Genomic DNA, 21,369 nt, shown 5'->3' on the forward strand with positions numbered 1-21,369 from the left:
AGGAGGAATGGTCAGTGCTGGGATCAGGGCCATCAGGATCCTAAAAAACCCCCCAAAAAAATCCACCAGGATCCCAAAAATCGCCACCCAAAACCATCAAAAAAACACCAAAATTCGTCCCATGAGGCTGAAGGTGCCCGGGTCAAAGTTGGCCACTGTGAAGAGGAGGAATGATCAGTGCTGGTGTCTGGGCTACCAAGGCCACCAGGATCCCAAAAAAACCCAAAAAAACCCACCCAAAACCATCCAAAAATCACCAAAAAACACCCAAAAAGTATCAAAAAACCATCAGAAAAAAACCACCAAAATCCACCCCATCAGGCTCAACGTGCCCGGGTCAAAGTGGCCACTGCAACAAGAGGTGAGGGGTCAGTGAGGGGACCAGGGGCATCCGGATCCCAAAAAACCCACCAGGATCCCAAAATACGCCACCCAAAACCACCAAAAAACCACCAAAAACTGCCAGAAAAATCCACCCCATCAGGCTGAAGGTGCCCGGGTCAAAGTTGGCCACTGGAAAGGAGGAGGAATGGTCAGTGGTGGGGCCAGGGGCACCAGGATCCCCAAAAAAACCCAAAAAAACCCAACAAAAGACCCCCAAAATCCACCCCAGGAGGCTGAAGGTGCCCAGGTCAATGTTGGCCACTGTGAGGAGGAACAGGTGGCCAGTGATGGTGTCTGGGCCACCAGGATCCCAAAAAACGCCACCCAAAACCACCAAAAAACCACCAAAAACTGCCAGAAAAATCCACCCCATCAGGCTGAAGGTGCCCGGGTCAAAGTTGGCCACTGGAAAGGAGGAGGAAAGGTCAGTGGTGGTGTCTGAGCTACCAGGGCCACCAGGATCCCAAAAAAACCCAACAAAAACTATAAAAAAATCCACCAAAATCCACCCCATCAGGCTGAACGTGCCCAGGTCAAAGTTGAAAAAAAAAAAAAAAAAAATCCAAAATCCCCATCCCAAACCCCAAAAATTCACCACAAAAACCCCAGAACCTCCATCCAACACCCCCCAAAAAACCCCTTAATTCTCTCCCAGAAAAAAAAACCAAAAAAAAACCCAAAAAAACCCAAAAAAATCCCAAAAAAACCCCAAAAAAACCCCAAAAAAACCCCCAAAAAACCAAAAAAAACTCCCAAAAAAACCCCCAAACCACCCCCCCAAAAAAAAAAAAAAAAAAAAAAAAAAAAAAAAGAGGCCATTATTTTCCACCCACCTTTTTTCTTTTTCTTCTGGAAGGAGCAGCTCTGCTCGATGGCCTTGACCTCCTCGGCGGAGATGAAGTGGCGCACGTTGTAGCTGACGCCGACGCGGTTCAGGTGGCCGCGCACGTGGTTGGCCAGGCCGATGCCGTTGTGGAAACGGTCGGGGCAGTAGGGACACCTCCTCTCCTCGCTCTTCAGGGACGAGTTTTCCGAGCCCAAAAGCTCCTCCAGCTCCAGGGGAGATTCCAGAGGAGCCTCCAGCAGCAGCACGTCCAAAGGGAGGGGATCCTCCAGCAGGAAATTGTCGTTGGTGGAAAGATGTTCTTGGTGTTGTTGGTGTTGATGGTGTTGGTGGTGTTTTTTCTTTCTTTTCAGGGGTTTCAGCCTGGCTTTCCTGGTGGTTTTGGGCCGCGGGTTCACGTCCTGCAGCAGCACCAGGGGCACCGTCATCCTCAGCTGGTGCTGCTGCTCCTCCGAGGTCACCGCGGGGTCTGTGGATTTCAGGGTGGCCCTGAAGGTTCTCTTGAGCTCCAGCGCGGCCTGAGGGATGCTCACGGTGGTCTCAGCGTCCTCCTCATCCTCATCTTCATCCTCCTCCTCTGAGGGCCACTGCTGGTGCTGCTGGGGCTCCTCGGGGTCCCCGTCCAGGGCGGCCCCCGCCCGTTTCCTCAGCAGGGAGCAGCTTTGGGGCGAGGAAAACCCCGAGAACCCCAAACTGGGGTGGGTCACCCCCTTCCTGGCGTGCCTGGAGCCTTGGGGGTCCCTCTTGGTGGCCCCGTGGCTCTTGTCACACCTGGGCTGAGCCAAGGGGAAGGCGGGCGTGGCCGGCTCCAGGTGCGAGGAGCCGTCGCGGGGCGGGGCCGGGAAGAGCCGCTCGCTTTTGGGGAAGAACTCCTCGGCTTTGGGGAAGAACTCCTCGGCTTTGGGGAAGAACTCCTCGGCTTTGGGGAAGAACTCGTTGCCGTAGGAGTCCCGGCTGGTGCCCGGCCGCTCAGGATCCTCCCGGAAGGCCTCGTGCTGCCAGGAGAAGTGTGAGGAGTGGGCGTACCTCAGGTGCTCCCTGAGGACGTGCTCGGTGGGCGCCGGGAAGCCGCAGAGGGCGCAGGCTCTGCCGGGGGCTTTGCCGGGCACCTCCTGGGGGGCTCTGAACCCGTCCCCGAAGAGCCCCGAGGAGGAGGAGGAGGAGCCCCTGGAGGCGCTTTCCTTCCTCTCCTTGACGTGCATCTTGGCGTGCTGCACGAACACCTTGGAGGAGTTGGTGCCGAAGACGCACTTGGGGCACTGCAGCCGCGCCTCGCGCCCTTCGTCGGGGAACTCGTTGAGTTTCTGGATCTCCTGCAGGATGCGGTGCCGCGACTCGCGGTGCAGGCGGCGGTGCCGCTCCAGCGAGGCCGGGTCGCCCAGGGCCCAGCCGCACTCGGCGCAGCGGAACCGGCACCGCCCGCCCGGCGCGGCGTCGTCGGCGTCGTCGGCAGCACCGCGCTCGGCGCCGCGGTTGTGCTGCAGCATGTGCTCCAGGAGGTGCTCCCGGCGGCGGAAATAAATGCTGCACTCGATGCAGGTGAACACGCTGGGGTTGTTGTCGTCGTCGTCTTCCTCCTCCTCTTCATCCTGGTGGTGTTTGGGGGGCTCCTCCAGCAGCACCCCGCAGACGTAGGAGCCGCATGGCGCCGCCGGCAGCAGCCGCTCCACCGAGTCCTCGGCGTTGACCGTCCAGGATTGAGTGGCCGGAGCGTCCGGCCGCGGCGGGGCCCAGCACAGCGGCTCGGCCGCTTCCGGAACCTTCCGCCGGCAGCTCTCGGCCGCTTTGGCTTTGCCCGGGAAGGACAAGGCGGCTGCTACATCTGGGGCTTGGGGGGGCTCCTGGAAGGCCGGGCTGAGGTCCTGGAAGGCCGGGCTGAGCTCCTGGAAGGCCGGGCTGCCGGGGGCTCTGGAGATCCACTCCAGCCTCTGCGGGCCCCGGCGGCGTTTCTCCGGCGTCCCGGCGGCCCCGAGTCCTTCCGGCTGCTGCTGCTTTGGTTCCTTGTGGGGCCGTCTCTGCTCCGGGGCGGCCTCGGCGTGCTCGGCGTCCAGGCGGATCAGGCGCGGCTCCAGGGGGAAGGGAGAGGAGTCCCGGGAGTCCCCGGGGCACGGGAGTCTCTCTAAAGTGCTTTCCTGCGGGCCGGGGCAGTCCCAGGACACGGCCACGGCCACGGCCGGGACGTCCGGCCCGAACAGAGCCCGGGGGAAGGACAGCGGCTCCTCCTCGTCATCGTCCTCCTCGGGGCTGCGGATGGAAGGGAGATTGGGGTGAAAAATGGGGATTGGGGAAAGGCACAAACCCCACCCTGCCATGGCTGGAAGAGCCTGAGGGAATTCCAGATGTTCCTCCTCGGGGCTGCGGATGGAAGGCAAACTGGGGTGAAAAATGGGAATTGGGGAAAACACAACCAGGATGTGCCCAGGGGGAACTGGGATGGATCCAGAGGAACTGGAATGACTCCAGGACAAACTGGGATCTCCCCAGGACAAACTGGGATCTATCCAGGACAAACTGGGACGGATCCAGAGGGAACTGGGATCTCTCCAGGGGGCACTGGGATCTCTCCAGGGGAACTGGGATCTCTCCAGGACAAACTGGGATCTCTCCAGGGGGAACTGGGATCTCTCCAGGGGAACTGGGATCTCTCCAGGACAAACTGGGATCTCTCCAGGGGGAACTGGGATCTCTCCAGGGGGAACTGGGATCTCTCCAGGGGGAACTGGGATCTCTCCAGGGCAAACTGGGATCTCTCCAGGGCAAACTGGGATCTCTCCAGGACAAACTGGGATCTCTCCAGGGCACACTGGGATCTCTCCAGGGGGAACTGGGATCTCTCCAGGGCACACTGGGATCTCTCCAGGGGGAACTGGGATCTCTCCAGGGCAAACTGGGATCTCTCCAGGGGAACTGGGATCTCTCCAGGGGAACTGGGATCTCTCCAGGGCAAACTGGGATCTCTCCAAGGGAACTGGGATCTCTCCAGAGGAACTGGGATCTCTCCAGGGGAACTTGGATCTCTCCAGGGGGAACTGGGATCTCTCCAGGACAAACTGGGATCTCTCCAGGGGGAACTGGGATCTCTCCAGGGGAACTGGGATCTCTCCAGGGCACACTGGGATCTCTCCAGGGCACACTGGGATCTCTCCAGGGCACACTGGGATCTCTCCAGGGGAACTGGGATCTCTCCAGGGGAACTGGGATCTCTCCAGGGCACACTGGGATCTCTCCAGGGCACACTGGGATCTCTCCAGGGGAACTGGGATCTCTCCAGGGGAACTGGGATCTCTCCAGGGGAACTGGGATCTCTCCAGGGGAACTGGGATCTCTCCAGGACAAACTGGGATCTCTCCAGGGGAACTGGGATCTCTCCAGGGGGAACTGGGATCTCTCCAGGGCACACTGGGATCTCTCCAGGGGAACTGGGATCTCTCCAGGGCAAACTGGGATCTCTCCAGGGCACACTGGGATCTCTCCAGGGGGAACTGGGATCTCTCCAGGGCAAACTGGGATCTCTCCAGGGCACACTGGGATCTCTCCAGGGGGAACTGGGATCTCTCCAGGGGGAACTGGGATCTCTCCAGGGCAAACTGGGATCTCTCCAGGGGGAACTGGGATCTCTCCAGGGGAACTGGGATCTCTCCAGGGGAACTGGGATCTCTCCAGGGGAACTGGGATCTCTCCAGGGCACACTGGGATCTCTCCAGGGGAACTGGGATCTCTCCAGGGGAACTGGGATCTCTCCAGGGGGAACTGGGATCTCTCCAGGGGGAACTGGGATCTCTCCAGGGGGAACTGGGATCTCTCCAGGGCAAACTGGGATCTCTCCAGGGGGAACTGGGATCTCTCCAGGGGGAACTGGGATCTCTCCAGGGGAACTGGGATCTCTCCAGGGCACACTGGGATCTCTCCAGAGGAACTGGGATCTCTCCAGGGGAACTGGGATCTCTCCAGGACAAACTGGGATCTCTCCAGGACAAACTGGGATCTCTCCAGGGGAACTGGGATCTCTCCAGGGGAACTGGGATCTCTCCAGGGCAAACTGGGATCTCTCCAGGGGGAACTGGGATCTCTCCAGGGGGAACTGGGATCTCTCCAGGGGAACTGGGATCTCTCCAGGGCAAACTGGGATCTCTCCAGGGGGAACTGGGATCTCTCCAGGGGGAACTGGGATCTCTCCAGGGGAACTGGGATCTCTCCAGGGCAAACTGGGATCTCTCCAGGGCAAACTGGGATCTCTCCAGGGGGAACTGGGATCTCTCCAGGGGGAACTGGGATCTCTCCAGGACAAACTGGGATCTCTCCAGGGGAACTGGGATCTCTCCAGGGCACACTGGGATCTCTCCAGGGGGAACTGGGATCTCTCCAGGGGAACTGGGATCTCTCCAGGGCACACTGGGATCTCTCCAGGGCACACTGGGATCTCTCCAGGGGAACTGGGATCTCTCCAGGGGGAACTGGGATCTCTCCAGGGGGAACTGGGATCTCTCCAGGACAAACTGGGATCTCTCCAGGGCACACTGGGATCTCTCCAGGGGAACTGGGATCTCTCCAGGGGGAACTGGGATCTCTCCAGGGGAACTGGGATCTCTCCAGGGGAACTGGGATCTCTCCAGGGGAACTGGGATCTCTCCAGGGCAAACTGGGATCTCTCCAGGGGGAACTGGGATCTCTCCAGGGGGAACTGGGATCTCTCCAGGGGAACTGGGATCTCTCCAGGGCACACTGGGATCTCTCCAGGGCACACTGGGATCTCTCCAGGGGAACTGGGATCTCTCCAGGGGGAACTGGGATCTCTCCAGGGGGAACTGGGATCTCTCCAGGGCACACTGGGATCTCTCCAGGGAACTGGGATCTCTCCAGGGCACACTGGGATCTCTCCAGGGGAACTGGGATCTCTCCAGGACAAACTGGGATCTCTCCAGGGGAACTGGGATCTCTCCAGGGGGAACTGGGATCTCTCCAGGGCACACTGGGATCTCTCCAGGGGAACTGGGATCTCTCCAGGGGGAACTGGGATCTCTCCAGGGGAACTGGGATCTCTCCAGGACAAACTGGGATCTCTCCAGGGGAACTGGGATCTCTCCAGGGCACACTGGGATCTCTCCAGGGGGAACTGGGATCTCTCCAGGGGGAACTGGGATCTCTCCAGGGGAAACTGGGATCTCTCCAGGACAAACTGGGATCTCTCCAGGGGGAACTGGGATCTCTCCAGGACAAACTGGGATCTCTCCAGGGCAAACTGGGATCTCTCCAGGGGAACTGGGATCTCTCCAGGGGAACTGGGATCTCTCCAGGACAAACTGGGATCTCTCCAGGGGGAACTGGGATCTCTCCAGGGGAACTGGGATCTCTCCAGGGGGAACTGGGATCTCTCCAGGGGAACTGGGATCTCTCCAGGGGGAACTGGGATCTCTCCAGGGGGAACTGGGATCTCTCCAAGGGAACTGGGATCTCTCCAGGGGGAACTGGGATCTCTCCAGGGGAACTGGGATCTCTCCAGGGGGAACTGGGATCTCTCCAGGGCAAACTGGGATCTCTCCAGGGGAACTGGGATCTCTCCAGGGCACACTGGGATCTCTCCAGGGCACACTGGGATCTCTCCAGGGGGAACTGGGATCTCTCCAGGGGAACTGGGATCTCTCCAGGACAAACTGGGATCTCTCCAGGGCACACTGGGATCTCTCCAGGACAAACTGGGATCTCTCCAGGGGAACTGGGATCTCTCCAGGGCACACTGGGATCTCTCCAGGACACACTGGGATCTCTCCAGGGCACACTGGGATCTCTCCAGGGGAACTGGGATCTCTCCAGGGGAACTGGGATCTCTCCAGGGGAACTGGGATCTCTCCAGGGCAAACTGGGATCTCTCCAGGGGAACTGGGATCTCTCCAGGGGGAACTGGGATCTCTCCAGGGGAACTGGGATCTCTCCAGGACAAACTGGGATCTCTCCAGGGGGAACTGGGATCTCTCCAGGACAAACTGGGATCTCTCCAGGACAAACTGGGATCTCTCCAGGACAAACTGGGATCTCTCCAGGGGGAACTGGGATCTCTTTAGGACAAACTGGGACGGATCCAGAGGGATCTGGGATGTCTGCAGGGCACACTGTGACCCTCCCCGGGCACTCACCCGAGCTGGGTGCGCTGAGCCGCGGCCGGGACGGCTCCGGACAGGTCGGGGTCGGGCTCGTCTGGAAAACAAGGACAGACCCGGGTCAGGATTGTCCTGGGAAAACCAGAGCTCCAGGAGCATTCCCAGAATTCCCAGAGCTCTGCGAGGGCCAGGAGCCTTCCCAAAATTCCCAGAGCTTCCCAAACTCAACCAAACCAAACCCAATCCAACAAAACTCAACCAGACCCAACTCAACCAAACCAAACTCAACTCAATTCAACTAAACCAGACCTAACTCAACCCAATCAAACCAAATTCAGCCAAAGCCAGCCAAACCCAACTCATCCAAACCAAAAAAACCAAACTCAACTCAACCAAACCCAATTCAGCTGAACCAAATCCAACTCAATGCAACCAAACCCAACTCAACCCAACGAAGCCCAGCCAAACCCAAACTCATCCTAAGTCAACCAAACACAACTCAACCAAACCCAACTCAATTCAACCAAACCAAACCAAACTCAACCAAACCCAATTCAACTGAACCAAATCCAACTCAATGCAACCAAAACCAACTCAACCAAACCCAACTCGACCAAACCCAACTCGACCAAACTCAACTCAACCCAACTCAACCCAATGAAGCCCAGCCAAACCCAAACTCATCCTAACTCAACCAAACACAACTTAATCCAACACAACCAAATTAAACCCAACTCAACCCAACCCAATTCAATAAAACCCAACCAAACCCAACCAAACTCAGCCGAACCAAACCCAACCCAACTCAACTAAACCAAACCCAACCCAACGAAACCCAACTCAATTCAACCGAATCAAATTCAACCGAACCAAATCCAACTCAATGCAACCAAACCCAACCCAACTCAACCAAACCCAACTCAACCAAACCCAACTCAACCAAACCCAACTCAACCAAACCCAACTCAACTCAACCAAACCCAACTCAACTCAACCCAACCCAACTCAACCCAACCCAACTCAACCAAACCCAAACCAACCCAACCCAACCCAATTCAATCTAAACCCAACCCACTCAACCCAACCAAACCCAACCAAACCCAACCCAACCCAAGCCCAGGTTCCCAGCCATGGACGGCGCGGCCTTGGGGTCGTTACCGGCGCCAGGAGGAATTCCACCATGGAAATTCCCAGCCATGGAACAATTCAGGTCGGAAAAGACGAATCACGGAAAGGCCACGGGTGGGAGAGACCTCCAAGATCAAACCCAACCCTCACCTGGTCACTCAGGACCACGAGATGCCCCAAAATTGGGGAATTTCTGGCCCAAAATTCCCCTGGAAATACAGAGAGGGGGGAATTCCACTCCCCACGTCCCAGCCCGGCCCCAAATCCATCCCACGGCCCCAAATTTGGCTCTTCCAGCCCCAAAACCACCCAGGGCGGGTCCAACCAAAGGTGCCCGGGGTGGATAATCCCGACATTCCCGGGGAACGAGCGCGACGGAAGGAGAAAAACGTGGAAATTTCACAAAAAATCCTCAAAACAGACAAATGGAAGTTCTTCCTTCTCCAATCCACCCTAAATAAATTCCCACAGAGAACTGGGATGGACCCAGTGCCCTGGGATTGTCCTGGGATGTCCCCGTGGGAATGGAGCCATGGGAGATCCGGTGACGTCACGGAATTGATCCCAAATCAGCTCTGGAATGTCCCCACTGGAGCAGATCCATGGGAGAGTCGGTGACGTCATGGAACAGATCCATGGGAGAGCCGATGACATCACAGAATCGATCCCAAACGAGCTCTGGAATGTCCCCATTGGAGTAGATCCATGGGAGATCTGGTGATGTCACAGAATCGATCCCAAATGAGCTCTGGAATGTCCCCATGGGAGTAGATCCATGGGAGAGTCGATGATGTCATGGAATTGATCCCAAATCAGCTCTGGAATGTCCCCATAGGAACAGATCCATGGGAGATCCGGTGACATCACAGAACTGATCCCAAAATCAGCTCCATTGGAGCGGATCCATGGGAGATCCATTGACATCATGGAGTAGATTCATGGACGATCCGATGACATCACAGAATTGATCCCAAATGAGCCCTGAAATGTCACCATTGGAGCAGGTCCATGGGAGATCTGGTGACATCACAGAACTGATCCCAAATCAGCCCCATGGGAGCGGATCCATGGAAGATCCAGGGATGTCATAGAGCAGGTCCATGGGAGAGCCAGTGACATCACAGAATTGATCCCAAATGAGCTGTGGAATGTCCCCATTGGAGCGGATCCATGGGAGATCCAGTGATGTCATGGAGCAGATCCACGGGAGATCCGGGAATGTCACAGAATTGATCCCAAAATCAGCTCTGGAACGTCCCCATTGGAGCAGATCCATGGGAGATCTGGTGATGTCACGGAGCAGATCCATGGGAGATTTGATGATGTAATGAAATTGATCCCCAATAAACCTGGAATGTCCCAATTGGAGCAAATCCATGGAAGATCCAGTGACGTCACAGAATCGATCCCAAATCAGCCCCATTGGAGCAGATCCATGGAAGATCCAGGGATGTCACAGAATTGATCCCAAATGAGCCCTAGAATGTCCCCATGAGAGTGGATCCATGGGAGATCCGGTGACGTCACAGAATTGATCCCAAATGAGCTCTGGAATGTCCCAATCGAAGCAGATCCATGGGAGATCCGGTGATGTCATGGAGCAGATCCATGGAAAAACCGATGACGTCACAGAACCGATCCCAAATCCCCTCGGGAACGCCCCCAGGCCGATCCCAGCCCCAGCCAAAGGCACTCGGAGCCTCCCCAGCTCCGACTCTGGATCAAATCCACGGAAAAAGGGAGGAGGTTCAGGAGGTTCCTCCCCCCTCCCCTCCCCAGGGGCTGCAAAACCCCCTCGGGGGCCGATCCCGCCCGGGTGGGACCCCCAGATCCCTCTGACACCCCCGGGACAACACGGCCCTTCCAGGATCCTCCCGATTCCCCCAAAAAACGGCCCCAAAACTCGGATAAACTCGTCCCTCCCGAGCTTTTCCCGGTCCCTCTTCCCCCGGAGCAGCTGCTCTGCTGCTTTTCCAAGAAATGAGGCCCCGACCTGGGGCCGGATCCAGGAGAGGCCGCGGGAGCAGCCGCGCCCCGGCCCTGACCCAGAAAATCCATGGAAAACCTTCCCAGGGACTTCTGGGGGGTCCCCAAGGGGGTTTGGGGGTTCCTGATCCACAAGAAACACCCCAAAGGAGCTGGAAAACGTTCCCAGGGATTTTTGGGACGTTCCCAAAAGGGATTTGGGGGTCCCAGATCCAGGAGAAACGTCCCAAGGGATTTTTAGGATGTTCCCCAAGGGGTTTGGGGGTCCCTGATCCAGGAAAAACATCCCAGGGATTTTTGGGATGTCCTCAAAGGGGATCTGGAGCTGGAAAACGTTCCCAGGGACTTTTGGGGGGTCCCCAAGGGGGTTTGGGGGTCCCTGATTCAGGAGAAAATTCCCAAAGGAGCTGAAAAACGTTCCCAGGGATTTTCGGGACTTTTCCCAAAAGGATTTGGGGGTCCCTGATCCAGGAGAAACGTCCAAAGGGATTTTTGGGATGTCCTCAAAGGGGATTTGGAGCTGGAAAACATTGTCAGGGATTTTTGGGATGTTCCCCAAGGGATCTGAGGGTCCCTGATCCAGAAGAAACATCCCCAGAGATTTTCGGGACGTTCCCAAAAGGATTTGAGGGTCCCTGATCCAGAAGAAACATTCCCAGAGATTTTTGGGATGTTCCCAAAGGGGTTTGGGGGATTTTTGGGATTTTCCCAAAGGGGTTTGGGGGTCCCTGATCCAGGAGAAATGTCCCAAAGGAGCTGGAAAACATTCCCAGGGATTTTTGGGATATTCCCAAAGGGGTTTGGGGGATTTCTGGGATGTCCCCAAAGGGATTTGAGGGTTTTTGGGATGTTCCCAATAGGTTTTGAGGGTCCCTAATCCAGGAGAAACGTCCCAGGGGATTCCCAGGGATTTTTGGGATGTCCCCAGAGGGGTTTGGAGGATTTTTGGGAGGTCCCCAAAGGGATTTGGAGCTGGAAAACGTTCCCAGGGATTTTTGGGATGTCCCCAAAGGGGTTTGGGGGTCCCTGATCCAGGAGAAATGTTTCAAAGGAGCTGAAAAACGTTCCCAGGGATTTTTGGGACTTTTCCCAAAAGGATTTGAGGGTCCCTGATCCAGGAGAAACATCCCAGGGATTTTTGGGATGTCCCCAGAGGGGTTTGGAGGATTTTTGGGAGGTCCCCAAAGGGATTTGGAGCTGGAAAACGTTCCCAGGGATTTTTGGGATGTCCCCAAAGGGGTTTGGGGGTCCCTGATCCAGGAGAAATGTTTCAAAGGAGCTGAAAAACGTTCCCAGGGATTTTTGGGACTTTTCCCAAAAGGATTTGAGGGTCCCTGATCCAGAAGAAACATTCCCATTGATTTTTGGGACATTCCCAAAAGGATTTGAGGGTCCCTGATCCAGGAGAAACATCCCAAGGGACCTGGAAAACATTCCGAGGGATTTTTGGGATGTCCCCAGAGGGGTTTGGGGGTCCCTGATCCAGGAAAAACATCCCAAAGGAGCTGGAAAACGTTCCCAGGGATTTTTGGGACGTCCCCAAAGGGGTTTTTGGGATTTTTGGGATGTTTCCAAAGGGATTTGAGGATTCCTGACCCAGGAGAAACATCCCAGGGATTTTTGGGATGTCCCCAAAGGGGTTTGAGGATTTTTGGGATGTTCCCAAAGGGGTTTGAGGATTTTTGGGATGTTCCCAAAGGGGATTTGAGGATTTTTGGGATGTCCCCAAAGGGGTTTTTGGGATTTTTGGGATGTCCCCAAAGGGGTTCGGGGGTCCCTGACCCAGAAGAACCACCCCAGGAGGGAAATGCCGAGGGAAGGGGGATCTGTGGGATTTGGGGAGGATCCCCCAGGGCTGGAATCGCTCCAGGAAAATCCTGTCCCAATCCCGGCTCCGCATTCCAGGAAAATTCTGGGAGGAAAAAAAACAAATTTGGAGAAGTTTTGGATGGAGGAGGAGGGGAAGGAGGGGGAGGGGGGAGCCCAAACCTTCCAGGGAAATCCCGGGAATGGGAGGGGTGGGAATAAACGACAAAAATCCCTGGAAAGATAAAAAAAAAACTAAAGGAAAATAAAATAAAATAAAATAAAATAAAATAAAATAAAATAAAATAAAATAAAATAAAATCCAGCCGTGGTTTGGAACTTGCAGATCACAGGGAGGAGGAAAAGCTGGACACGAGTGGGTAAAGTGACCAAAAATCACCTAAAAAAAGTGGAAAAAGAGCCCAAAAATCCCTTTTAAAAGGGACCCAAGTGGGAAAAGAGCCCAAAAATCTCCTAAAAATGGGACACAAGTGGGAAAAGTGACCAAAAATCCCCTAAAAAAGTGGGAAAAAAGCCCAAAAATCTCCTAAAATGGGACACAAGTGGAAAAGAGCCCAAAAATCCCCTAAAAAGGGGACAAAATTGGGAAAAGTGACCAAAAATCCCCTAAAAATGGGACACAAGTGGGAAAAGGGCCCAAAAATCCCCTAAAAAAGTGGAGAAAAAGCCAAAAAATCTCATTTAAAAGGGACCCAAGGGGGAAAAGGACCCAAAAATCTTTTTTAAAAAGTGGGAAAAAAGCCCAAAAATCTCATTTAAAGGGACCCAAGTTGGAAAAGAGCCCAAAAATCTCCTAAAATGGGACAAAAGTGGGAAAAGTGACCAAAAATCCCCTAAAAAAGTGGGAAATGAGCCCAAAAATCCCCTAAAAAGTGGAAAAAGAGCCCAAAATCTCATTTAAATGGGACCCAAGTGGGAAAAGAGCCCAAAAATCTCATTTAAAGGGACCCAAGCAGGAAAAGTGACCAAAAATCTCCTAAAAAAGTGGAGAAAAAGCCAAAAAATCTCTTTTAAAAGGGACCCAAGTGGGAAATGAGCCAAAAAAATCCCCTAAAAATGAGACAAAAATGGGAAAAGTGACCAAAAATCCCCCAAAAAAGCAGAAAAAGAGCCCAAAAATCCCTTTTTAAAGGGACCCAAGTGGGAAAAGAGCCCAAAAATCCCCCAAAAATGGGTCACAAGTGGGAAAAGTGACCAAAAATCCCCTAAAAACGTGGGAAATGAGCCCAAAAATCCCTTTTAAAAGGGACCCAAGTGGGAAAAGGACCCAAAAATCTCCTAAAAAAGGAACAAAATTGGGAAAAGTGACCAAAAATCCCCTTAAAAAGTGGGAAATGAGCCCAAAAATCCCCTAAAAAAGCAGAAAAAAAGCCCAAAAATCTCCTAAAATGGGACCCAAGTGGGAAAAGTGACCAAAAATCTCCTAAAAAAAGCAGAAAAAAAGCCCAAAAATCCCTTTTAAAAGGGACCCAAGTGGGAAAAGAGCCCAAAAATCTCTTTTAAAAGAGACATAAGTGGGAAATGAGCCTAAAAATCCCCTAAAATGTGGGAAAAGAGCCCAAAAATCTCATTTAAAAGGACCCAAGTGGAAAAAGAGCCCAAAAATCCCCTTAAGAAGTAGAAAAAAAACCCCAAAAAATCCCTTTTAAAAGGGACACAAGTGGGAAAAGGACCCAAAAATCTTTTTTGAAAAAGTGGGAAAAGAGCCCAAAATATCTTTTAAAAGAGACATAAGTGGGAAATGAGCCCAAAAATCCCCTAAAAAAGCAGAAAAAAAGCCCAAAAATCCCTTTTAAAAGTGACCCAAGTGGGAAAAGAGCCCAAAAATCTCCTAAAAAGGGACAAAATTGGGAAAAGTGACTAAAAATCCCCTTAAAAAGTGGGAAATGAGCCCAAAAATCCCCTAAAAAAGTTGGAAAAAAGCCCAAAAATCTCCTCAAAAAGGGACACAAGTGGGAAATGAGCCCAAAAAATCTCCTAAAATGGGACAGAAGTGGGAAAAGTGACCAAAAATCTCCTAAAAAAGGGACAAAAGTGGGAAATGAGCCCAAAAAATCTCCTAAAAAAGGGACAAATTTGGGAAAAGTGACCAAAAATCCCCTAAAAAAGTGGAGAAAAAGCCAAAAAATCTCTTTTAAAAGGGACCCAAGTGAGAAAAGACCCCAAAAATCCCAAAAAAAGTGAAAAAAGAGCCCAAAAATCCCTTTTAAAAGGGACCCAAGTGGGAAATGAGCCCAAAAAATCTCCTAAAATGGGACACAAGTGGGAAAAGGGCCCAAAAATCCCCTAAAAAAGTGGAAAAAAGGCAAAAAAATCTCATTTAAAAGGGACCAAAGTGGAAAAAAAGACCAAAAATCCCCTAAAAATGGGACAAAAGTGGGAAAAGTGACCAAAAATCCATTTTGGGGTGAAAGGGATGAAATTCTTTGGGTTTATCCTGATTTAGGACAATTAAAATAATTTTATTTATTCCTGATTTTGTTGTTAATTCACTGAAAATTTATTATTTTTTCCCCCAAAATTTCATTTTTTTTTCCCCAGGGACAGAAGTTCCAGCCACCCCCACGGTCACAAATAAAAATAAAAATTTTGTAAATAAAAATAAAAATTTTATAAATAAAAATAATAAATAAATCAATCAATTAATTAAAATTTTATCCTAAAATTCCCAGGGAAAAACAAACTTTTGTTGGGATTTTTTTGGGATTTGGGAAAGGTTGGAGCTGAAGGGAAAAGTCACCCTGAAAAATGGAATATGGGGTTCCCACAGTGACTGAAAATTGGGATTTTACAGCCCAGAAATTGGGATTTTACAGCCCAAAAACTGGGATTTTATAACCCAAAAACTGGGATTTTATAACCCAAAAATTGGGATTTTACAGCACAAAAACTGGGATTTTACAGCCCAAAAACTGGGATTTTATACCCAAAAACTGGGATTTTACAACCCAAAAATTGGGATTTTACAGCCCAAAAAAATGGAATTTTAAAGCCCAAAAACTGGGATTTTACAGCCCAAAAACTGGGATTTTACAACCCAAAAATTGGGATTTTACGGCCCAAAAAAATGGAATTTTAAAGCCCAAAAACTGGGATTTTATAACCCAAAAACTGGGATTTTACAGCACAAAAATTGGGATTTTACAGCCCAAAAACTGGGATTTTATAACCCAAAACCTGGGATTTTACAACCCAAAACCTGGGAATTTACAGCCCAAAAACTGGGATTTTACAGCCCAAAAACTGGGATTTTATAACCCAAAAACTGGGATTTTACAGCCCAAAAATTGGGATTTTACAACCCAAAAACTGGGATTTTATAACCCAAAAACTGGGATTTTACAGCCCAAAAACTGGGATTTTACAGCCCAAAAACTGGGATTTTACAACCCAAAACCTGGGAATTTACAGCCCAAAAACTGGGATTTTATGGCCCAAAAACTGGGATTTTACAGCCCAAAAACTGGGATTTTACAACCCAAAAACTGGGATTTTACAGCCCAAAAACTGGGATTTTATGGCCCAAAAACTGGGATTTTACAGCCCAAAAACTGGGATTTTATACCCAAAAACTGGGATTTTACAACCCAAAAATTGGGATTTTACGGCCCAAAAAAATGGAATTTTAAAGCCCAAAAACTGGGATTTTACAGCCCAAAAATTGGGATTTTACAGCTCAAAACCCAGGATTTTACAGCCCGAAAACCAGGATTTTACATCTCCAAAATTGGAATTTTACAGCCCCAAAAACTCCAATTTTACAGATCAAAACCCAGAATTTTACAGCCCCAAAACTTGAATTTTTCAGCCCAAAAACCAGAATTTTACAGCCCAAAATCCGTGATTTTCGACCCAAACCCCAAATTTGCAGCCCAAAAAACGGGGATTTTTGACCCAAAACATGAATTTATGACCCAAAAATGGGAATTTTTGACCCAAAACATGAATTTATGACCCAAAAATGGGAATTTTTGACCCAAAACATGAATTTATGACCCAAAAATGGGAATTTTTGACCCAAAACATGAATTTCTGCCCCAAATCCCCATTTTTGGGTCAAAAATCCCCGTTTTTGGGCCGTAAATTTGGGGTTTGGGTCGAAATTCATGGATTTTGGGCCATAAAATTCTGGGGTTTGGGTCAAAAATACCCATTTTTGGGTCATAATTTCATGTTTTGGGTCAAAAATCCCCCTTTTGTGTCCCTGCCCCACTTTGGGACCCCCAAATCCCCCCCTGGGGACTCTCCCTGTCCCTGCCCCACTTTGGGACCCCCAAATCCCCCTTTGGGACCCTTTTCTGTCCCTGCCCCACTTTGGGACCCCCAAATCCCCCTTTTCTGTCCCTGCCCCACTTTGGGACCCCCCAAATCCCCCCTGGGGACTCTTTTGTGTCCCTGCCCCACTTTGGGACCCCCCAAATCCCCCTTTGGGACCCTTTTCTGTCCCTGCCCCACTTTGGGACCCCCCAAATCCCCCCTGGGGACTCTCCCTGTCCCTGCCCCACTTTGGGACCCCCCAAATCCCCCCAGGGGACCCTTTTCTGTCCCTGCCCCACTTTGGGACCCCCAAATCCCCCCTGGGGACCCTTTTCTGTCCCTGCCCCACTTTGGGGCCCCCCAAATCCCCCTTTTCTGTCCCTGCCCCACTTTGGGACCCCCAAATCCCCCCTGGGGACCCTTTTCTGTCCCTGCCCCACTTTGGGGCCCCCCAAATCCCCCCTGGGGACCCTTTTCTGTCCCTGCCCCACTTTGGGACCCCCCAAATCCCCCTTTTCTGTCCCTGCCCCACTTTGGGACCCCCCAAATCCCCCCTGGGGACTCTCCCTGTCCCTGCCCCACTTTGGGACCCCCCAAATCCCCCCCTGGGGACTCTCCCTGTCCCTGCCCCACTTTGGGACCCCCCAAATCCCCCCTGGGGACCCTTTTCTGTCCCTGCCCCACTTTGGGACCCCCCAAATCCCCCCTGGGGACTCTCCCTGTCCCTGCCCCACTTTGGGACCCCCCAAATCCCCCTTTTCTGTCCCTGCCCCACTTTGGGACCCCCCAAATCCCCCCTGGGGACTCTCCCTGTCCCTGCCCCACTTTGGGACCCCCCAAATCCCCCCTGGGGACTCTCCCTGTCCCTGCCCCACTTTGGGACCCCCCAAATCCCCCTTTTCTGTCCCTGCCCCACTTTGGGACCCCCCAAATCCCCCCTGGGGACTCTCCCTGTCCCTGCCCCACTTTGGGACCCCCCAAATCCCCCTTTTCTGTCCCTGCCCCACTTTGGGACCCCCCAAATCCCCCCTGGGGACTCTCCCTGTCCCTGCCCCACTTTGGGACCCCCCAAATCCCCCCTGGGGACCCTTTTCTGTCCCTGCCCCACTTTGGGACCCCCCAAATCCCCCCTGGGGACCCTTTTCTGTCCCTGCCCCACTTTGGGACCCCCCAAATCCCCCCTGGGGACCCTTTTCTGTCCCTGCCCCACTTTGGGACCCCCCAAATCCCCCCTGGGGACCCTTTTCTGTCCCTGCCCCACTTTGGGACCCCCCAAATCCCCCCTGGGGACCCTTTTCTGTCCCTGCCCCACTTTGGGACCCCCAAATCCCCCCTGGGGACCCTTTTCTGTCCCTGCCCCACTTTGGGACCCCCCAAATCCCCCTGGAGACCCTTTTCTGTCCCTGCCCCACTTTGGGACCCCCCAAATCCCCCCTGGGGACTCTCCCTGTCCCTGCCCCACTTTGGGACCCCCAAATCCCCCCTGGGGACCCTTTTCTGTCCCTGCCCCACTTTGGGACCCCCAAATCCCCCCTGGGGACTCTCCCTGTCCCTGCCCCACTTTGGGACCCCCCAAATCCCCCTGGGGACCCTTTTCTGTCCCTGCCCCACTTTGGGACCCCCCAAATCCCCCCTGGGGACTCTCCCTGTCCCTGCCCCACTTTGGGACCCCCCAAATCCCGTGTTGGGTTATTTATATCCCGCGGCCCCGTTCCCGGGTCGGGATTTGGGATTTGGGATTTGGGATTTGGGGTGTTATTTATAACCCCGGCAGGACGGGCACGGCAGCTGCCGCAGGCCTCGGGTGGGATTTTGGGGATGAAGAAATCACAAAAATTGGCTCCAGACCTCACTGATCCTTCCCAGGATGGAATTTTGGGATAAAGAAATCAAAAAATTGGCTCTGGACCTCACTGATCCCTCCCAGGTGGAATTTGGGGATAAAGAAACCCCAAATTTCACTCCAGACCCCACTGATCCCATCCCAACCATTCCTGGATGGAATTTTGGGGTAAAGAAATCCCAAAAAATTTGATCTGGACTTCACTGATCCTTCCCAGGTGGAATTTTGGGATAAAGAAATCCCAAAAATTGGCTCCAGACCTCACAGATCCTTCCCAGATGGAATTTTGGGATAAAGAAATCCCAAAAATTGGCTCCAGACCTCGCCCAGGTAGATTTTTGGGATAAAGAAATCCCAAAAATTGGCTCCAGACCTTAAGGACCCCATGCCCATTTGGATTTTTGGGATAAAGAAATCCAAAAATTGGCTCTGGACCTCGATAATCCTGCCCAGATGGAATTTTGGGATAAGGGAATTTTGGGTTCTGGGACTGGAGGAACTCAGGGAAGGAGCCACCTCATAAGAACGACACCATTTCACCCCAAATAAACCCCAAACAAACCCCAAAACTCACTGGGACGGGTCCCAATTAAATCAGGGCTTTGGGGGCACCTGGAGCTCTGCTCACCCCAAAATCCAGACCAAAGTCCCACTGGCAGGACCGGAGCAAACACGACCCCAAACGTGGCCCCAAACAACCCCAAACACCCCAAACACGGCCCCAAACACCCCTGACCCCAAACACAGCCCCAAACACCCCCAGTGACCCCAAACATGGCTCAAGACACCCCAAACACGGATCCAAAACCCCAAACAAGGCTCTAACAACCCCTGACCCCAAACACGGCCCCAAACACCCCCAGTGACCCCAAATACAGCCCCAAAAACCCCAAACATGGCCCCAGACACCCCAAATCCATCTCCAGCCCACCCTGACCCCAAACCCAACCCCACCCTGACCCCAAAGCCGGCCCCAACCGTCCCTGCCCACGGGGCAGGGGGAGATAAGGGTGGGACAATGTCACCAACAGAACTGACAGTGTCACCAACAGAACCAACAATGTCACCAAGAAAACTGGAAATGTCACCAAGAGAACCAACAATGTCACCAAGGGGACAACAGCATGACCAGGAGGACCAAGAATGCCACCAAGGGGATAACAGCGTCACCAAGAAAACCAAGAATGTCACCAGGAGAACCAACAATGTCACCAAGGGGATAATGATGCCACCAAGAGAACCAAGAATGTCACCAAGGGGACAACAGTGTCACCAGGAGAACCGAGAATGTCACCAAGAGGACAGTGATGCCACCAAGAGAACTAAAATGTCACCAAGAGAACAACAATACGACCAGGAGAACCAAGAATGTCACCAAGGGGACAGTGATGCCACCAAGAGAACTAAAAGTGTCACCAAGAGAACGACAGTGTCACCAAGGGAACTGAGAATGTCACCGGGAGAAGCAACGATGCCACCAGGAGAACCAAGAATGTCACCAAGGGGACAACAATGTCACCAAGAGAACTAAAAATGTCACCAAGAGAACCAACAATGTCACCAAGAGTCAGCGCCAATGCCAAGAGTCACCACCATGACCGTGAGAGAAGATCATCACCATCACCAAGAGAGTCAATGGCAGTGCCAGGAGTTGTCACTGTCACCAAGAGGGTCAATGGCAGTGCCAGGAGTTGTCACCGTCACCAAGAGGGTCAATGGCAGTGCCAGGAGTTGTCACCGTCACCAAGAGGGTCAATGGCAGTGCCAGGAGTTGTCACCGTCACCAGGAGAGCCAATGGCAGTGCCAGGAGTTGTCACCGTCACCAGGAGAGCCAATGGCAGTGCCAGGAGTTGTCACCGTCACCAGGAGAGCCAATGGCAGTGCCAGGAGTTGTCACCGTCACCAGGAGAGCCAACCCCAGTGCCAGGAGTTGTCACCGTCACCAAGAGAGCCAATGGCAGTGCCAGGAGTTGTCACCGTCACCAAGAGAGTCAATGGCAGTGCCAGGAGTTGTCACCGTCACCAAGAGGGTCAATGGCAGTGCCAGGACACGTCACTGTCACCAAGAGGGTCAATGGCAGTGCCAGGAGTTGTCACCGTCACCAAGAGGGTCAATGGCAGTGCCAGGACACGTCACTGTCACCAAGAGGGTCAATGGCAGTGCCAGGAGTTGTCACCGTCACCAGGAGAGCCAATGGCAGTGCCAGGAGTTGTCACCGTCACCAGGAGAGCCAATGGCAGTGCCAGGAGTTGTCACCGTCACCAGGAGGGTCAATGGCAGTGCCAGGAGTTGTCACTGTCACCAGGAGAGCCAATGGCAGTGCCAGGAGTTGTCACCGTCACCAAGAGAGCCAATGCCAAGAGGGCCAACATCAAGAGACACCCACCAACACCATCACCAAGAGACCAAACCAAAACCATCACCAGGAGAGCCAATGCCAACACCAAGAGACCAAACACCATCTCCAAGAGAGTCAGCACCGGGAGAACCAACACCAGCAGGGAGCCAACGGCATCACCAGGACAACCAACACCAAAATACCGTCACCAGGACAACCAACGCCGAAATACCATCACCAGGACAACCAATGCCATCACCAGGACACCCAACAGCATCACCAAGAGAGCCACACCATCTCCAAAACAACCAGCAGCATCACCAAAACAACCAACACCAAACCATCACCAAAACACCAAGAGAGAGCCAATGTCATGTCTAAGAGAGTCAACACCATCAACGAAACAACCAACACCAAAACAACCAACACCATCACCAAGACAACCAACAACATCATCTTCTAGAGAGCCACACCATCACCGAAACTACCAACACCATCAACAAAACAACCAATGGCATTACTGGAACAACCAACACTATCACCAAGACAACCAACACCAAGAGAGAGCCAACATCACTGAAACAACCATCGCTGAAATACCATCACCGAAAAAACCGCCACTGCTGAAACAACCAGCACCAAGACAACCAACACCTTCACCAAGA

At 52.8% G+C, this 21,369-nt stretch overlaps 1 protein-coding gene across 1 annotated transcript in view; it reads right to left on the bottom strand.

Annotated features, from left to right (window-relative positions):
• WIZ (WIZ zinc finger) overlaps positions 1–21,369 on the bottom strand; it is a gene marked incomplete at its 5' end in the record, with an annotated part of 48,101 nt that overhangs the window by 25,310 nt on the left and 1,422 nt on the right. The window contains 2 exons of the mRNA XM_083881956.1: positions 1,218–3,472; positions 7,360–7,420. Coding sequence (XP_083738082.1) covers positions 1,218–3,472; positions 7,360–7,420 — 2,316 coding nt within the window. The remainder of the gene's footprint in view (positions 1–1,217; positions 3,473–7,359; positions 7,421–21,369) is intronic.

Source organism: Zosterops lateralis, assembly GCF_965231275.1.
Source record: "Zosterops lateralis genome assembly, chromosome: 36".
Lineage (NCBI taxonomy): Eukaryota > Metazoa > Chordata > Aves > Passeriformes > Zosteropidae > Zosterops > Zosterops lateralis.